The 20,457-nt window shown below is 43.1% G+C and overlaps 1 protein-coding gene across 1 annotated transcript in view; it reads right to left on the bottom strand.

Moving 5' to 3' along the window:
• Positions 1–19,913, bottom strand: part of LOC310958262 (potassium/sodium hyperpolarization-activated cyclic nucleotide-gated channel 2) — a gene marked incomplete at both ends in the record, with an annotated part of 28,393 nt that extends 8,480 nt beyond the window's left edge. The window contains 4 exons of the mRNA XM_083929115.1: positions 5,142–5,360; positions 13,387–13,548; positions 15,565–15,988; positions 18,721–19,913. Of these exons, the coding sequence (XP_083785241.1) occupies positions 5,142–5,360; positions 13,387–13,548; positions 15,565–15,988; positions 18,721–19,913 (1,998 nt within the window). The remainder of the gene's footprint in view (positions 1–5,141; positions 5,361–13,386; positions 13,549–15,564; positions 15,989–18,720) is intronic.
• Between the last annotated feature and the right edge of the window lie 544 nt (positions 19,914–20,457).

The raw sequence follows: 20,457 nt of genomic DNA, 5'->3' as shown, positions 1-20,457 counted from the left end.
ATTCAGAGATGTATACACAGGGAGGAACAACACACTGTGGGGTCTCACACAGCACAAAGTCTTAAATGAATTGAGGCTTCTGAAGAAGCACTGAAAATCCTACTATTCAAAGGGAGCGACGACCAAAAGAGACTGGCTGATAAGCGTTTGTTCATCTACTCGAGCAGTGGATATCGTTTGCCACAACTAAAGAGACACTGTTTTTGTCGTAGACGTTTGCGATTTCTTTGGCCAATATCTTTGCAAAGTCGTCTTGGTCCTGGATAATTGGAGAGATCATTGACAAGCAGTCTGGTTAAGAGAAGACAGATCACCGTTGTTGATGGTGGCAGCAGCACGAAAAGAAGGAGGGGGAGAAGGTAGAAAACAATCTTGTATGCTGTCTTGTGCCACATCATGACAGAGAGCTCAGACCGATGTCTGCTCTCTGTCTTGCTGACTGAGATTAGTCTCTCCTACGAGAGGAAAGATGATTCCAAGTAAACCCCCCGTGGGGCCATATAGAGCTGATTATTGATGCAAAAGTTGTATCCATGCAGAGTTATGTGTCTAGTCTGCTGTTTACATTAAAGGAAAAATCTGTGACGTAAAGGGAAGCCTGAGCTCAAATTTCTTTTTAAAGGACACCAAAAGGTCTTTTTTACAGAAAGACATTCTGACGTGGCACCTCATAAAAAGCCCAGGTGTATATAATACATTTAATTTCGGCTGAATTCAATTAGAGTCCTGGTATTGTGAACACTGGCTAATTAATGTTATTAGTTGCACCTGTGATTTTACTGCTATGACAAGTACAAATGTCTGCCGGGCTTTAATGTGTGAAATCTTCCAAACAAATTTTATTCACTCATCATCAAAACCGGAAGTGTTGTCACATTTCCTTAAGCAGCCGCTGAAGGATTTCAGACAGACTCTGAACTAAACGTAGTTACCTGGGCGTGGTCCTCAACTCAAATTTTGAATATATATATATATATATATACTATATATACTATATATACTATATATACTATATATATATATATATATATATATATATATATATATATAAAACCGCTTTTACCATTTAAGAAACATTACAAGAGTCAGACTTTTCCTCACTTTGGAAGATGGCGAAAAGTTGACTTTGTATTTTCTTGCACTGATTACTGTTATCAACTAACATGGAGGGGGCAGGATTTGTGACCTATTCTGCAGCCGGCCACCAGGGGATGATCGATTTGGCTTCATTTGTCGGGGAGCTGTCAAGCGGTCCATCTTTACATACACATTCTTCTTGAGTGAAAGTGGAGGGACAAAATAAGTGAAAACACAAGTGGATGCACCATGGAGTGTGAAGGACCTTTAAGGCTGCCTTTTCTAGTGACCTCACACCGCATTACATAAAACAGGGTAATGTCAGAATCACAAAGTCAAAATCAAAGAATATAATGCACCAAAAAAGATATGAAGGTCAGATATCAGGAAACATGGATTCTGACATGCACATTTCCTGTGAGCTGTGATCACCAGAAACACATTTTGTCTTTTTTTTTCAAAGGCGCATTGAAGGTGGCATCAGTGAGACTGCTTCTTTCTGTTTTTAGGTCTATGTGCCCCTCTGCTGTGTGTCAGTGTACTACGTATAAATAACTCAGGTCTCTGCACCAAAGCCACCAAGCCAAATTCTCCCTAAATTTAACCAGCATGCATTGTGAGTCTGACATTACTGCTGGGCTGAAATGGAAACCTCCACACACACAATGGTAGCTCACACTGGGGCTGTAACAGACTGCCAGCAGACTCTTGGCTGACACTCTCCAAATCACAAAAAATGTCACTCACAGTCCTATCCGGAGGCGTGGCGAATTCACCCAGCAGCAACGGCGTCAGCCTCACTAGCACGGCTGGCATTTCCCTTTTATTTTTTAATAAACACATCTTCAGCTCAAATGCTAATCCTCACAGAGCAGCAGAAAAAAACTTTGCAGCAGGAAAATCTGACAACTGGTCAGAAAAAAATGGTTAAGGGGAAATGCACTTTCCTGCTCTTAGCAGCAAAAATATTCAGAGATGGGGTGAAGATGTATTAGACTTGTCTGCATAGATTACAGATTTCTGATGGGAAAGCATATATGTTTCTTACTTCTCAATTCAGCCTGAAATTGAATAAAAGTATAAGCTGTTTTAGGATTATATACACTTATACAACTCATCACAACTCTTAAATGCATAAGACTCCACTGCTTGTAGTGCAAATTAACTGGAGATTTAAAACTGAGGTGAAAACTTTCAATCATCAGCAACGGGAAAAGGGGGCGGATTAATAGTCTTTTTCTTGGACAGGTTGCTCATTTATGTTACCCCAACGAAAGAAGAAACCATTCTTCGATAAAACATAATGGGTTTCTCTATAGCCTTTTAACTCCCATCATCCAGGACACACAGCAAAGACAAGAGCAACAGTAAGCACTCAACCTGCTGAATCGGTGTCTTCTAAAGCATTTACGGGAAATTACTCATACCCAAGCGTCAAAATAAGCCTGTGAGGCGTTCCAGACAATGCTAGCCAGACAAAACGCAGGCAAAAACACTCGATGTGAAACAGGCTGCTCAAACGTCTCGCAGTGCGCCAGGACTTGTGTCGACAACAAGGACCGACCATCTCCCACAGGTTTCCCCTCCCCCCTCTCGCTTTGCTCCCTGTAGCAGTAGACAGTTAGCAGCACTGCAACTCTCAAGGACACCACCACCACAAGAGAGGATAGAGAGAGAGGGGAGGAGAGGGAAGAAAGAGGGAGAAATTCAGATAAAGAGGAGGGAAGAGAGCGAGTGTAAAGATAAGAGTGAGATGGGAGACAAAGCAGAAAATTGGGTGGATGTATTAAAAGGTGGAAGGGAAGGAAAAAGAAAAGAGAGTATGAGATCATGTAAAGGGGGGGAATAGTTAAAGATGCAGAACAGATGATACAGAGTGCAGGTAGAGTGAGAGCCAGTGAGTGAGTGATCAGGAAGAGAGAGAGAGAGGCAGCCATGGTTGCTTACGTCACCTTCAGGATGACATTGGCAGGACACACACAGGTCTGCTGCCTCATCAATTCTACTGCCGCTGCCCAAGGGGACATCATATCACACACACACACACACACACACACACACTTGTTCTCTCTAACATCAGCCCCTCCACACACACAAACACACACTGCCCTGCCCCTGGCGACGTGGCCGTATACCTGGCCGAACACACCCGCAGCCTCTGATTGGCTGCTGAAAGCCAGCAACAATCCCCCTGCTCCCCAGCCAGCGAGACTCTGCTTGGAAACAGAGAGGCTGCGCTGTTACAGGCCACTGCTGCAGCACTGTTCAGCTTCAGCACTGCTCTGATCCCCAGCCAAAAGATGTCAGATGGGCAGAGAGAAATACCACCTAATGATAATATACAATGTATAGGAGTGGTTAAACAGTACATGATAATGTGTGATTTAGGTCATAACCCAAAGGAAAGGTGTGACCTGATGCTGCAATGTGCTGGTGCAACACAATAGCTACATCTGTTGTTCTGCATTTTAAATACATTAAAGGGTGAGGCCACAAAATTATATTTTTCAGTTTAATCAGAAGCAAATATTCAATAATTCAAAATCAGCTGCAGCCAAAGACACAGAAGGAGAACAAGAAATAATGAGCCGTACCATTGTTTTAATCATCTAATCTAATCTTTAAATTTTTTTTAATTCTGCGATCACACAGACTCACCAGTGGTTCAATCAGCACAAGAGTCATGCTTTGCAGCCACACTCCAACTTTTGTTCCCTGATTACCCAAACTAAAGGTATCAGCAGGTGTAGAGTGCGTACAGATCTTCTTTTCACAAATATCAAGCCCGTAAAAGGGATTTTCCCTTTTACAGGCTTTACAGTTGGTGCATTTTCCATCCCAAGGACGTTGCATGCATAAATATGCATGACAGGTATCTGTATAATACATTATATTATCAAGCAAAGTGTCCTATACATGTCTTAATTGCAATTTTGATAAACTACAAATAACACTGAAAAAAATATTTTTTTATTATAGTGCAACCCTATTTCCAATTAGTGAATGGTAAATGGACTTGTGCTTATTTAGCGCCTTTCTAGTCCTCTGACCACTCAAGGCGCTTTCACACTACTTTTCACATTCAACCATTCCCACAGACATTCGTACTGATGGCAGTGGCCACCTACATACCACCTAATCTAACCAATCACACCACATTCACACACCCATGCGCAGCACAGCAATTCGGGGTTCAGTGTCTTGCCCAAGGAACACTTTGACATGTGGACTGGAGGAGATGGGGATCCACCGATCTCTCGAATGGAGGACAACCCGCTCTACCTATGAGCCACAGCTGCCCAAGATGGTACGTGCCCTTCTGTGTGGAGTTTGCATGTTCTCCTGTGTCTGCATGGGTTCTCTCCAGGTTCTCCGGGTTTCTCGCACAGTCCAAAGATATAAACTTGTTAGGTTCATTGATTACTCTGAATTGCCCATAGGTGTGAATGTGAGTGTGAATGGTTGTCTGTCTCTGTCTGTCTCTATGTGCCCTGTGATAGAGTGGCGTCCTGTCCAGGGCGTACCCCGCCTCACGCCTGATGTCAGCTGAGATTGGCTCCAACCCCTCTCCCTTATGAAGCTTTGTTAAATTTGTGATATGTTCTGTTTCATTCTTGCAACCTTTCAAAAAGACCTCAATCTAAAACTGTATGGAGTTCATTGTTGGTTACATTTGCTAACCATGCATGTTACTGTCAACACTTTCATAGTAAACTTCTATGTAATGGGTCTGGCCAAGACATACAGTAGTTCAGCACTTCACAACTTTGGTTTGTTTCATAGTTCAACACACTTTGGTGTGTAAACCAAGATATAACACCTTATTTTCCTTTAAGTTTTAGAGAGTTTTAGAGTAATCATGCTAAGTTAGACAGCTGGTGATGGTAGCTTTACTGTACACACATGAGAGTTATACTGATTTTGTCATCCAGGTCTCAGCAAGAAAATGTCTAACTTTTCTTTTAAGGGGAGATAAAAGTGGAAAACTGGATGTTAAGCAGTTAAAAGGGAACAGCAAAAGTGTTGCGAAGATGGTAGAGAGGGGATTTAATGAAACTCCTCACCTTTTCCTGATACTGCCGTCTTGAGGAGTCCAAAGACTGGATAAGAGCTGTTGCGTGGCCAATAAAAACAGCATAGCAAGTAGCTCCTACAATCATACTCAGCATGGTGAGCCAGATATCTGACAGACTCTCCGGAGCCTGCCGGCCGTAGCCGATGCACAGCATGTGGCTCATTGCTTTGAATACGGCAAAGGAGTACAGCTCTGACCAGGTATCATTCTGTGGAGGGAGAGATGAAAAGGAGATGAGCAAACAGTTAAAGACATCATTGTTACATAAAAAGGCATGTTTAAAGAGAGAGTGAAGGCTGAGAGTAGGAACCAGAAAAAAAGGTTTGGGGACAACAGGGTCGTGGAATACAAATGAGAACTCCAGGGACGCCGTTGCATTAGAAGGAAACACAGAGGAAGTGGAAACAACATCAGGGGAATCCTTTGAGGCCTAATCAGTAAAGTAGAGACAGTTTGAAAATTATTTCCTCAGAGAGGAATGGTAATGAGAGGTCATTAAATATGCCCTTTCAGAGCTGTGTGAGTAGAAATCTACTCCAGGCGGTGACAGCGAGGCAGCGGTCGCCGTGTGGCTTGTTTTGAGATTCATGAAGGTGTAAACCTCAGGTCGTAAGTTACAAAAACATCACGGGGCATTAGTCATGTTGTCTGATCACTTTGAGAACATCTAATTAACTCTCAGTATACTAAATGTGTTATTCCACTGTACTTTATTCTAAAACCTCCTCTATCAAAAGATAGAGGGATGAATAAGCAATCCAGTCCAGCCACATTGATCCGTCTCTTAGTTTCCCTTTTTTCTTTCATCAGCTCTGAGTGACTGCGATGACCTTGACCTGAAAAAACTGCTGAAGCCAATTAATTCAAGGCAAAAGCCAAAAGCCAGGGCTAAGACTCATCATTTAAAGCATCTACCAGGACTGTATTATTAAAGCAATCTGTCCATGAAATAATTAATTAAAAAAAAAAAAAAACCTCCTGAAAACCTCTCCTGAAGCCACAGCTTCTGACACATACACTCCTCCTCTCTAAATCTGTAGTAGGCTACGCCGGGGTTACAGTCTGCATTCAGCAAAGGAAATCAACTATATCCTCTCTTGTAACTTAGAGAGGTGCATTAGCACTCAGTTAGGTGCATGTGCTGTCACGTTATAAAACACACTTTCATTTCCCTGGCTTATTTCAAATAAATAAATTAGCCCCATCACCATCCTCTTGAAGCCAGGTGTCTCCAAAATGTCAAAAATCATGTTGGTATATCATTTCAAATTAGTTATTTTGAAGGTTTTTAAGCCCTGGGCTTTTTGCAACAGGAATTCACAATTTTGTTAATGTTATATTGATTAAATCAGGAATAAATCAATAAAAAATACAAAAACATTACTTGGTCTATAGTTAAATGAGTCATTAGTTGCTCCCCTAAATAAGTTGACTATAGAGAAAATACAGATGTGTCTAATGTACAAAGCTCTGTTCTCATCTTAGGGAGACATTGAAGGGTCACGGTGATAGAAGGACTTCATTGTCACAAGCGGAGAGAAAATGAATACTCCAAAAATAAATACTAGCTCCACCAAGTGGTCTGTGGCTAAATGGTGTATGTGAAAACAGAAAGAGAAACAGTGGAGTGAAACAGATTGAATAATAGATGAACGATGAGCACTTTGATTCTGAAATAGCACAGGCAAGAGAGAGAGGGAGACAGAGACTCCGTACCCTCATAAGTCTCAACAGTCCTCCCCAGAGATTTCAGTTCGGGAACTATCCTTGTTGCCTTGTTTGTAATCACCATCTCCATTAGCTGCAGATAGTCTGTTAGAAGCTGGCTGATAACGCTGAGGACTTTAAATTTATCATCCAGTGTCTTAAAACGCCTCTTTGTATATATTGCTGCGACCTTGCTGCTCAGTGGGTGTCACACATATAAACTTTAAACGTTAATTTCACATAAAATGACCAGAGAGAATTGGCCCAGTGTGTTTTCCAATACCAAGAGAAAAAAAGAGTAAAGCAACAACAGCAGCTCTGTGGAGCTATAATGCAAGAAAAATGAGTTATTAATCTTTAGTAGTTGTCAAGTCAAGTAAATGTAATAATTACAGACAGAGGGCGTTAGAGGCCTAACCCTTTTTCATGAGAATTAAAGGGTCACAGGGGCAGCAGCTCTAGCTACCTTTCCCGGGCCACATTAACCAGCTCTAACTGGGGGATCCCGAGGCGTTCCCAGGCCAGTGTGGAGATTTAATCTCTCCACCTGGTCCTGGGTCTTCCTCGAGACCTGGACGTGCCAGGAACACCTTTGCTACGGTAAGTAGAGCTGAACATGAGCGTCTGATCGTTCATACTGATGGTGGTCAAAACAGTCAGAGCATCTCAGACAACAGACTTATTTTTATATTTTCTTGCTCAGCAAAAATTTCATCAAAGAATCATTGTGTATGGACTTCCGCGTCCTGTAACTAGCAAATCATTGCAACGTGGTTTGTGCGACTACGTCTGCATTATTACAAAATTTTGGAGGTGCACGCTTCCACACGTAGACCATTCGCGCAATTAAGTATTAATCGCCAACTGCGCTGACCACAAGAAACACAAAACAGGTTTTAGAAGGGAACATCTGGTCCAAATTGTATGGCAATCAATCCAGCGGTTGTCAAGACATTTCACTCTGAACCACAAATGTCAATCTTATGGTGGCGCTATAGAGCACATAAATCATTAATATTCATCCTCTGGGGAACAACGAATGTCTGAACAAAATCTTACAACAATCCATCCAATAGTTGTTGATATATTTTCAGTCTGCACCAAAGAGGATGACCAACTCTCCAACAGTGCAATCCCTGGAGCTAAACCTGATGAAAAAGTGCACCCAAAGACCTACACAAAGTATTACATTTTGCACTGTTAGCAAAAGTCTCATCGGTTCACATGTCCCTGCTGAAGGACTGAGGCTGAAAAGGTGCAGGGATGGAAGGAAAAAGAGAGAGACAGGGAAGAAGCAGATAATGTAAAATGGAGCTACATCAGACTGGATGACCCATTATGACACCCACTATGTGTGTCTGACGGACGGTAAACTGGACAAATATCAAAAGATAATTGACACAGACACAAAGCCTCTGCCCTGGCCCTGTCACACACCCACCAGGTTTAGTTTACAATAGCTTATCTGACTTTATTATTGTACAGTCAGCTCTGTGTCCTGCTTCCTCTCTGTCTCTGTCTCTTTCTTCTGGTCTGCCTCAGTGAGCGCGTGTGGTCTCTTTATATGTGTAGGTAATATGTTGTTTGTGCATTTGGAGGGCAAAGCATCCTCTGTCCCCTGACAGTTCATTTTAAGGCCAAAAGAAAAATGACACCCGGTATTCTATCCATCAACATGAACACTGCGGGCTGCCTAGACTGGTGTAGATGGTTTTGGTGCAATAATTTAAACCCTGATTCATGTTTATAGTTCATATAATGTGGGAAGTACGCTCTTTAGCTTTCTTGCAGATATGAGAGGATTGATACCACGTGTGACAAGTATGGAGCTCGAGTTAGCCAGCTTATTTAGCTTAGCAACACTGGAAGCAGAGGGAAGCAGCTTGCTTGGCTAGTTCCTAAAACCACAACTTGTCTGTGTATGGATTAAACTAACAAGATGTAACTTTTTTTTTTTTTTTTACTTTGGCCAGACTAGCTTTTCCCCTGCTTCCAGTCTTTAAGCTACGCTAACCATCCTCCAGCACCAGCTTGTATCCAACACATAGATATAAGAGTGCTATTGTTTTATTGGTTTTACACATGCATGTGGAGATATCACTAGTATTCAGCGTTCCTAAGTATAAAATACGTTGTCTCATCACTGTTATAGAGACATTTGAACTATACTTCTGAAGTGGTACGCTACATTTTGGTTAAATTATGAAAAAAAAAATGGTGAAATCAGTTGCATCAGAGGATGATTTTTAGCCTCTTTTGTTGCAAAAACATAGGATCCTATATTTCCCACAATGCTACTTAATGGAATGTCAAATGTGTAACTTAATAACTTAACTGTGTGACCCCAGTTTCTAACACAGGCTTTCGTTAAAGAATATGTATTCTCCAAGCACAAGCCAAGATAACCCCAGTGACATTATACTTTTTATTTGACTTGACAAAGCTCCTCTACGGCGACAGAAAACACTATACCACTTTTTCTTACAAGCTGAGTAGTAATGTCCATGACAACTAAATTGACCTTAATCAATAAAATGTGTCCCTCTGTTATTCGTGTTTGTGTATTTTGTCAACATATTTCCATTATGTGTAAAGTCTGCGAAGCTTTTTGATTAAATTGGCTGCTTTTGAAAACTATTAAGCCTCCAGTTCTGCTGTTGTGGCAGTCTTGAATATGAACCATTGAGTTTGTTTTGAAGATCTTTCGCATAAGGCAATCTTTAAGAAATGTTTCTCTTCATTTTTAAATGATCTCATTGAAGATGCCAATTTCATGGCGACAAAGTAACTCTCTGTCTTCTGCACTTACGCTAGAGTCGTTTTTAACACAATGAGCTTACTGCTGCTTAAGTAATGCTTAAGTGCAGTTACTTTACTTCTTGCTTGAGTGGGATATTGTAGCACTGCTCGTCTTCAGCACAATGAGATCCTTTAGAGCAAAAGCACCTGAGTTCTTCTGGGATAATTACATCCGTTCTTTCCTCACCCATGAAAACAAACACCACCTAATTTCTGGTCCATTTACAGAGGTTAGACACCAGCTTTCACTTTTCATGTTTATCTGCTGTAACAGGCCTAGTAAGTAGTTTCAATCCAATTTGCAACATCCAGCAGCAGACCTGTAATACCTTTTGGTCAAACTCAGTTTGGTGAGTAAGTAAAGTGATTTAACACCATATGTATTAATTACCGGCTTATCTTCTCAGAGGGTAGAGACCACTGTACTGTGAAACCCCCACCTGCTGATGGCAGTGAGGGATAATAAGAGAGAGACGTCTCTGTGATGTGAATACACAAAGGGATGGGTACACACGTAGTTGTAATTGCAGAGTTGAAACTATAAACCCTGTGTCTCCCAGTTATTGCTGCTGTCACTATTATTACCCAGTCACCTCCAATGATGCAGCGAGGCTCTGCCACCAAACCCCACTCCACTACAGAGATTAACTATGTGGCTGACAATGCTGCATAAAGCTAATGCTAAATATAAACCAAATGCAATTAATAGATGGAGGTTGGGATGCACTGCAAAAACAAACATGTTCCCTGAGGTATCACAAGTCCAACGGACTCCAATTATGGGTTGGTGGATGTCATCCGGAGTTACAGAGTGTTCTCAACGCCCTCCATGGGTCCTGCCTCTGGGGCCCACACCACCAGTGCCACTGTAGGGTGCGAGGCATGATGGATGGCCTGGCTGCATCAAAATGCCTGATGTTACAAGTTGTCAGCCACTCAATAGGGGGGTGGTCTCAGGTGGCTGTAGGAAGCTTGTACCATGCCAGAGTGGCCCTTTAGTTTGAGAGTGACGGCTCTCTGGAGACTGACTGTCTTTGATTATACAGAGAGAGAGAGAGAGAGAGAGCAATGGAAGAATCAGTGACCTGTCAGCCCCAAACTTCATCATCCTGGACTTCAAACTCTGCGCTGCACACAGCACAAGGTTGTCCTCTCGTAAGTTATGTAAGTTTATAAAAAGGACAACTATTAAAGTAGCCTTGAAGTTGAGGTTGTTGTGCTTACAGTGCTTTATCGGGAAGGTCATCATGGTTTGTGTCATTTTTACACTCAAAGAAATACCATATTAATAGTTTGGAATACTGCTGCATATCAGTATATTGATATTTATTACAATTGTATACATTTAATATATTCTAGATTAACTGATTAATCATTTAATGTTAAAAAAATGCACAATTTCTCAGAGCGTAAGATGACACCTCCCTCTCTCTTGACATACGCTATATATACATAAATATATATATATATATATATACATATATATATATACTGTATCAATAATATACTCAGTTTACAAATAATGCAAAAGCAGAGTAAAGAAACTAATAATCACAACGGAAGAGCAGGAACTAATGAATGTTTTTATCAAAATATTTGCTGATTCAATTTCTGTTGATCGAATAATCAATTAATCGACTAACAGCTCTGATTCAGCTCAAACCAACATATCTGTCAGTCTCAATACTTTGTTGTCACAGTCAGAGTCGTTTGTGTGGGGTGTATTTCAGAGGAGGGCAGACGGTTGAAGGTCGCAGTTAAAGGTGATGCATGATGAAATTTTTTGATAGTTTATAACATCAAAGACTTGGTTTGGATGTGGTCGAGTGTCTGCCTCAGGGATAGTGGACCCACCTGCTCTGACTAAAGTCTCTTAACGTCCCTATTCTGGTTATTGTAAAGTGACATACATGTAGCTTAAATGTTGTCTTGGTTACACTGCAGTGATGTGAATCTACTTTCTTGACTTTAATGGATTTTTCAGCTGAAAGATTCAAAGAGCAGATCTACATTTTTCTTCTGAGATAATGTCAGCAACAGCAAATTTTGATTAAATATCACATGAAAGCACTATTTGTCAAAACGAAAATATCCCCACATAACTGATACTGAGATCCTGAGTCAGTATTGTAATTCATGATTTTGCCAATACTGTCGAGCTCTACAAATCAGTGCCAGTAAAACAGCATTACATCCGTGTCACATAAAACAAAGACAACCACCTTCCTTTTCACCAACATGAAAAAAGGACATTCATCACCCTCGCTACATTAAGTTGTTTTAAAGGGAATTACTTTTCTACAGCAATAAAAAAAACAAGAGCCAATACCATCATCCTGGAAATACTTCAAATCTGAAATTTATGAGCAATCCTGGCAGGCCTTGACAATGTCGGGGAGCAGGACCCAGTCTGTTTAAAACCCCATTTGGACCTGTGCCTCATGTCTGGGTTAGTGTGGTCTCCCTTTGCTCAGTAAAAGGTTCACAGACAGAACCTATGAACCACCAGCTTTTATCTCTCTGAGAAAGACATGGCAACAAAGAGCCCAGCTGCCAGTCCATATCCCTCCCATCCCTCTGTTTCCCCTTTTATCTTTCCTGTCATCACCCCACCATGCTGAAGAGGAGGCACGGAGGGATCTAGGGGCGTGTTTAAATCTTTCTTTTTCACAGCTTCTTCATTGGTATCTTTGGCTTGTTTTGTCTGGCATACCAGCTGAATGCTGCTGCAGAGGGCAGCGATATGAGTAATTTTCTTTATTTGTTGGCTGAATCAGTAATAGCATGATTGCAACAATCATAATGGTTTCCTGAATAGTGCAATTGGCTGTTTTCAAAGTGAACCATATTGATCCAAATTACAGTATATATAACTATCGCTGACTTCCACATTTGCAGCACGGCTCTAGGGATGGAAATGTGGGTCCATCACTTTGGTTCAGACTTAATAAAAATGAATGAATATCTTATGTACATACATTCTTGGTCCCCAGTGAATGAAGCCTATGGAGTTTGACGTTACCATGACGTTTCATGTAGCGCCACCATCAGGTCAAAATTGAATTCGTTTTTGGTTTATACCCAAGTACCTGTAAAACTGATGACTAATGAGATTAAGTGCTAAATAGGACATGTTAGCATGCTAGCACACCAAACTAAGATAGTGGACATGGTTTATCATATTTTGTCGATTATCATTGCAAGCTTTTCATGCTGACGTTAGCACTAAGCTTAAAGTAATGCTAGTGTGCCTGGACACTATTAGTCTTATTTCAGAACCATGTATCACTGCAATAGTTAACCTTGTAACAGAAGACTCAATCTTTAAGAAATGTCCTTCTTTGTTGAATGACCCATGGTCCTCCAATACTAAGAGACTAAACTACAAACAGATTAAATTATTTGGCAAAAAAGATGAGTTGACAGGGAAATAAATCAATTGTCTGATAGAAAGCTCTTTTAAATGTAAAAGCTCCTACAGATTTGAAGACCATCCTTTCTTGAGCACTGGGGTTCCTGCTTTAGTAAAGACAAGAAACAGTATATCAAGCTCACAAAATACTGTTTGACATTCAGCCAATAATTTCTGATGGCGGTCAGAAAGTTCAATCAATATTCTGTGACCACTGTTAGCTCTTTCCCAATCAGCTCAGAATAAAGGATGCAAATCCAGTTTCAGGGCAATATGTGCAACTCGGTATGTGCAGACATGAGTCCCTGTTGCATACCTCCATTTTGTTAAGGGACACCCAGCAGTCTGAGGGGAATTCCTGCAGCATGGGAACGAGGAACTGTAGACAGCCATCCCAGTGACATAGCAGCAGCATCATACCAATCAGGTTAAAGATCCGCATCACCGCACTGGCCAGGTCGTAGGTCATATGGAAGATCTGGAGCGAGACAAAGGAGGACCAAGACAAGGAGGGGAGTTCAAACTGGGCTGAGACACGTGCACATAGAGAATAGTTTGGATTTTGGAATATGAACTCAGGTTGTTCATATTCCAAAATTCAACATTGTCTTTCATAACTTAGTCAAACACTTAAGAATTCATGTCTCAGTGACAGGACTGGCAGCTCCACTGTCTCCTTTGGATTATACCAAGTTTGATTAATAAGTAGGGGAGACAGGTTCTCGACAGTCACACATCAAACACAGCAGGAGCGGGCAAGACATTTGTTACACAGAGAAACATGCCATCAATCAGAGGCTCAAAAATGCACACAGAGTCCAGTCACAAACTCAAAACACTCACGCAAGCCTGCAGGCACACTAATACACTAACAACACAGACAGACATGCCAACACGTACACATACACAGACAGAATGATGGACAGGAACCATCATGATCCTTAACAACTGATAGTTCGTGTCGTCTGACAAATCAATCATCCTGAGTCACCAGACTGTCACTTAGGCCAATAATCTCTCAACTGACTGATTTCGAGAAACCAACCTTTGTTGGTGCTTATTGACAGTGTTTATTAATACCACAGTAATCTTTATAAAGTCTACACTTGTAGAAACTTTTCACAATAAAGCATGTAGAAAGCTCTGATAAGTGGGTAATTTCCTACTCAGTTACACTCTGTGATGGGAGAGATGAAGAATGAGACTGGTCATGAATCATATGGGCTGATCTTTCTAAATGTAGCTTTAACCTGCGTTTTCATTATACGTTTTTATCAATCACTGACTGACAAAATAGAGTAATCTGTCATATCGTTTTCACTGAAGATGGATGAGAGAAACTGTCCTGTATGCAGCTGTGTTGTGCTGGCTGATGGACATATCCAGCACCTTGGACAGCTCCAAGAAAGGTACAGGAACTAAAAGTTGTTTAGAGTGGAGATTCTTGGATTTTCAAAAGAAACTATAACAGATAATGTCAAACAGACTGGGCTTTTGAAAGTGGGCATTTTCTGCTTCAGTGTCTCACTCTTCGCCACATCCCTGCTCTCATTCTCCATGCATGCCAAGTATCACTTCCCATCATGCACCACTGTGTGCGCATATGTGTGCGTATCACATCATATCTTCTGAAATCCAATTATCCAAAGGTCAAGATAGCAGCCGAGCCCCACTGCACCGCTCACAACTGCAAAATGCCAACGCCAGGCTGCCGATACTGGCATAAACGCAAAGTCGAGTGATCTTGTGGCATTGTTGGACCTCCTGTCTCTTGGGCTGCTCTCCTTCATTTGTAGAAGGAGTCCGATGGAGAGTCTGGAGCAGCCCCATGTACAAAGTGCATCCCTCACAGAGTAAATAAAAGCTGAGTGGCCAGGAAGGGCAGGACTGGGTCGTTGAGTTCAGTACCATAAGCAGGCACTACCTAGCAACAGCACCCATCTTCACATCCAGTCAGGCCTCTGAGGAAATGCCAGCTTACCTAACATCTCCGATCTCTTTAAATGGACACTTAGTAACACATATAATCGAAGTCAACAGCCCCCTAGTGCTGCATATTATCATTGCCCTCTACCCCACCTGCTCTTCTTCTGGCACCTTAATTGATTAACTGTTTGCTTTGGTAATAGTCTGCTTATTAGACAGCCTGACGCCACCTGTGGGACTACCAGGTCAGAGAGGGAGACAGAAGGGTAGGGGGGCGTGTGTGACTATAACAGTAATTAGAATAAAAGTTTGTTAAAGCTCTAACATCCTGCTGACATTGTACATTTCTCACCAGGTGGCAGGTGAGAACATTAATATCGAGCCTCCAGGCGGAGGAGAGCAGGCCGCCCGCAGCAGACAGAGAGGCAGATTGTTGGTTTGGTCACGGGCCAACATCAGCATATTGGAGCCAAATCAGTGACCTTTTATCACAGACTTGATTGGGTGTTTTGTGATGAAAGTTAACATAATATTTACTGAGGAACAGTCATGAATCGTATGCTCTTACCTCTTCCCATTGGTGAATGTAACGTATTAATCTGGAGAGCCTCAAAAGCCTCAGAAGACTTAGGATCTTGGTAAAGCGGACGATCCTCAGGGCTCGAGCAGTCTTGTACACCTCCGAGTCGATCCCTTTCTCCACTATGAGGAATATGTAATCCACTGGGATAGAGGAGACAAAGTCCACAATGAACCAAGTTTTTAAGTACTTCTTCTTAATGGTCTTAGGGTCCAAAATGATGTCCGAGTTGTCCTCAATGATGATTCCAGTGCGAAAGTTGAGCACCAGGTCCATGAGGAAGAAGGTGTCGGAGACCACGTTGAAGATGATCCAGGGCGTGGTGGTTTCCTCCTTGAAGAAGGTGATGCCCACGGGGATGATGATCAGGTTGCCCACCATAAACAGCAGCATTGTGAAATCCCAGTAGAACCTAGCAGGCAGGCGTGTGCGTGTGCGTGTGCGTGTGCGTGTGCGTGAGGGGAAAAAGGGGGTGGGAAAAAAAGACACAAATAGAATCAGATAAGAAAAGGGAGGTGATGTGGAAAGCCGATCGGCACAAGAGACTTCCTAACTCAAGATGGCAAAGTGTAAACGAAGTGCAGGAGCTCCATGTTCCTGCCTGAACATGCAGAAAGTAATGAGATGCTGAACTTTTTCTGATATTTATATACTATAATAATAAGTCATATGAAATGTCTCCGTGCATTCTGTACTCTTCTAATGCAACAACATTATTCGTATGATTGTCTCTGCTCACGGCAGTCTTTTTTCTGTACTACCGTAGGTTTCCTGGTCTATGACTGACTGAAACAAACATGCTCTTCAGGCTGTATTTTCAAGCATTAAAGCCCCTGAACACCCACACAGGTGTTTTCAGTTAACCTGGTTGATTAGACCTTTTCTCAGGACTGTGTTGGTGTGTCTACTGTGATTGATTGACATCTTCCCGAGTCTCCTGTTAGCTTTGTTTCACCTGGATAAATTACACCTCTATCATTCTTAGTGGTGGATGGACATTTATGACCTCATAAATACCCCTCAAAGCCCCGCCGACCTTCAACCCGAGCAGAGGTCTAATCAGCCAGAGTAACTGAAAACACATGTGTTGGTGTTCAGGGGCTTTAAATGATGGAAGCAACATTCAACCAACTTTCTTAACCCTTCTGTTTAGTTGACATGCACTTATCCCATTAGTGTATGTGTAAATAAGTTACAGGGATCTATAATTGCAAAAATGTTTACCAATTTTCTTGTGTCTTTTTTTATTATTTCTTCTGACTTTATCAACTCCCAGTATGTGTGTTGAAGTGATAATTCTTCCCTTTGCAACACAGACAGAATATGTAAATGACAATAAAACTCAAATAATTCATGTTGTCTATCATGTATGGACATATATAAAGTATTCTACATTATCCTCCATAGTAATGTTACTTATGTTTGGGGGTAAATTAGACATCGCATGAACAAACCATTGTAAAACTAAAAATAAGATCAGCCTAAATCATAGGTATTCACACATTCAGCCAGTGTTTAACAGCCAGGGTCTATGAAACCACAAACAGAGGTCATTTTCTGACAAATCCTGTAGCAAATGACATTAGGTTTAGACTCATCTATCGTAAAATTAGGAAAGGTCCTGAAGTATTGAGCTGTAAACATGTTAGGTATGTTTCTTGAGCTGTTAAAGAGGGCCGGGTGCTCCAGGACCCCACACACAGCATTAGTTTCCACTGCATTTGTAGCACTTATCGACCTTGCAGTGCACATGGATACCAACAAGGCCTCTGTCTTGCCGTTTACTGCCAGTGGTGAGGTGGCAGGTTTGGTGAATAGGACAGACACAGGAAAAGTATTGAACTTGGTGGAAGCTGTCAGAGAAAGCTCTGCAGGACAGGTGCAGCGCTGAGTCATTACACTGCGACTTATGCAACAAGCTGCGACTCCTCCACTTCACGGAAACAACAATAACCACCCAGATGATAATGTTTGAAGCAACTTTGCTGCTTTAACTTATGCTTTAATCAGTGTAAGGATCTACAGAAGCTACAGATTCACACAGTGTGGGAGCTTGCGTTGTTAAAAAATGTGTTCAAAGTGTCCTGTCGTCAAATTGCATCTCTGCTGTTAAGGACGTGTCTCAGGTTAAGCCTTTAGTAGTCTACTGACTTATGTTATGTGATACAAATGGGCCAAACATGAATGGCGCTGTGAAGGAGGGGTTTGAACCGCTCAGACGCGCGAGACGACTTCAGGTTAGACGGGAGCTGTCCACCCCATTGTGGTGCTGAAACCCAGCCGCCGAACATAGAGGGGAAACCTAGTGGTTCTCTGACCCTCGAATGCATTTCAGCGGCTGATAACGTGTCGAAAAACATGGCTTACAGGCTGATTCAACAAGCTCGAGTCACGAGGAACCTTCTTGGCTCTTAGATGTCTCCAAATATTTGGGTGACAAAATAGGGATGTCGGTGTTTTAGCAGTGATAAACAGTGCGCATCCTTCATTAAAATGCAGGATCCGGGGAGTCGTACAGGCGGATATGTCTCCAGTGAGCATGCTTGAGGTTTTCGCACACTTGGCTCAAGGTGACATTCCATTAGGCTACTGAATGCATCGCACAACACACACATACACACACACACGCGCGCGCATGCATAGCCTACATCCTGTCAGCACGGCTCTTGTCGCAGAGCACAGATTATACTGCGAATATTAAGCAGATCTTTGAAAAATAATGGCATTTTAATATGAGCCAGAATTGGTGCTGTCCTCTTTGTTAGCGTGCTGCAACGAAAAGTCGAGATGTTAGCAGGCCGAGCTCGTTGAGCATCCCAGACATGCCACTGTACATGCAGACGGGAATAGGATTTGTTTACAACCTTGAAAGGACACTCTTGCTCAAGTCCATTTGCCTGACAACAGGTTGTTTGGGGGATTACGTTGGGCAGCGCGTTGCAATGCATCGATTCAGATCTCTACAGATTCAGTCACAAGAGATGAAATGAAAATTCAGCAGCATGTAGCATTGGACAATAACCGTGCATGTGTTCCCGTGGGATCACAGTGGTTACTCACTATAGTAAGTTGTAGATGACAATGAGGACGCATACGGGCCCCTCATGACTTTTAACGTGCAGCCATGGCAGCCCCAGCTCTTACCTGAAATCGCTGTAAGGGTGGATAATCCAATTTCCAGCTGATTTTACCCTCTCCTGCTCTCTCTCCACTGCTTTTTGACTACCATACATGCGTAAGGAGAATTTGTTAACTCCAGGCTGCAGCATACTACTAAACTGCCGCTGCATGAAGCTGGCTTGGCTGCCATGAGGCTCCGCATCGTCGGCGGGCACAATTGGCGGTCCATCCTCCGGCTTCAGGAAAGTGACAGAGTTCCTGGGCTGCTGGTTCTGAGTCTGAGCCGGGCCGTGCAGAGAAGACGAGGCTTTTCGGCTTGGTGCGTTAGAGAAGGACACCTTGGAGTCCTTTTTCTCAGGGACACCGCTGGACACGGGAGTGGTGCCGGGGTTTGCGCTCTCTCCTCCGTGGCCCCCGGTCAGGGACCCGCCTGGTGTGATCGAGCCGTCCATGCTGGCGGTGGCCGAGTTACAGGCTCCTCGCTTGGCGCTCCCCCCGTCCTCGGCCCTCCCCGACCCTCCTGTCTGCTTCTCCTGCTTGGAGATGATTGAGCGCAGGCTCCCGGTACCCGAGTCCCTCCTGCATTCTCCGTTTTTGTTGCATTTCATGCTGGAAATTGGAGCGACGCCTTTGCAACCATCACCCGCTGTCGCGTTTAAAACCTCTACCGCGACTGCTGATACCGCCTCCGCCCCAGGTGCTCTGCTGGTCTCGCCGTACTGGGCAGCATCGCCCGGACAGGGTGTCTGGGTCTCGGTAGCTCTGGAGGCAGCAGTGGGCCGTTGAGCGGCAGGAGCGTCCTCTGCGTGCGTATGGCAGGGCTCCTTGTTCGAGTTTCTCCTGGAACCCGAGGACGCGGCTCCCCCTCCTGGCGTAAAGTTCTTCATTCTGATACTGCCACCGCCTCCTCCTCCTCCACCTCCGCCGCTGCCGCTCCCCCCGGCTCGGCGCAACCGCGGATGCTGAAACTTGGACTCCTCTTCTCCGTCCTCCGTCTCGTCCATAACGACGTTGCTGGCCGCACCAGACTGCTTACCGCTCGAAACGCCGGGAGAACCGGTGTCCAGACAGTTCTGGTTGCTGTTGCTTCTTGTGCATTTGGACGCGGCAGCCTTTGGTGCGCTGATGTGGCTGCATCCACTGCCGCCAACCGCCTTCTTTTTCATGGTGGCAGCAGACGCCGGTGAAACCTTATTCCGGTCCATGACATTGAGCATATCAAATGTTGCCTCCAATTATCTTTGGAGGAAACCAATCAGAGCCAGAGGAGAGACGAAGAGAAGCAGAAGAGAAGGGAGAGAGAAAGGAGAGAGGGACAGAGGGAGGGGTGGACGTGACTTCTTTGCAAACTGCGCTTTTACTTTCACTAGTCATTGTGTCAAAGATGCTCAAGCATCAAACTATCTGAGCCCTTTGACTGCGTGTCAGATACAATTAATTGAAATTATCTTAATGCTGCTGCCAGTTCAACTAAGCTGCTTCCAGCTGAGGCCTCTCAGTTAGGAGTCATGACCTGATGCTTGCATTGACTCAAGCAGCTTACCAAAAATTCATAGGGAAATATATATTTATAATCACGTTGTACACCACATAAAAAGTTGAATTACCACGTGTTACTGAAACTCAGATGATGTCATATGTTTTAGAAGGTGCTTTCAATGACATACTCCCTGAACTCTAACTGGTGTTACACCATAGTTGGTGTTTAGCGCGCCCTAGTGGCCACACAAGGGTGGCACAGAAGGGGGAAGACAAATGTTC

This window comes from Echiichthys vipera (assembly GCF_963691815.1).
Source record: "Echiichthys vipera genome assembly, chromosome: 15".
In the NCBI taxonomy this organism is placed as follows: Eukaryota; Metazoa; Chordata; class Actinopteri; order Perciformes; family Trachinidae; genus Echiichthys; species Echiichthys vipera.
The sequence above is the reverse complement of the archived record's forward strand: the minus strand, read 5'-3'. Positions and strand labels throughout refer to the sequence as shown.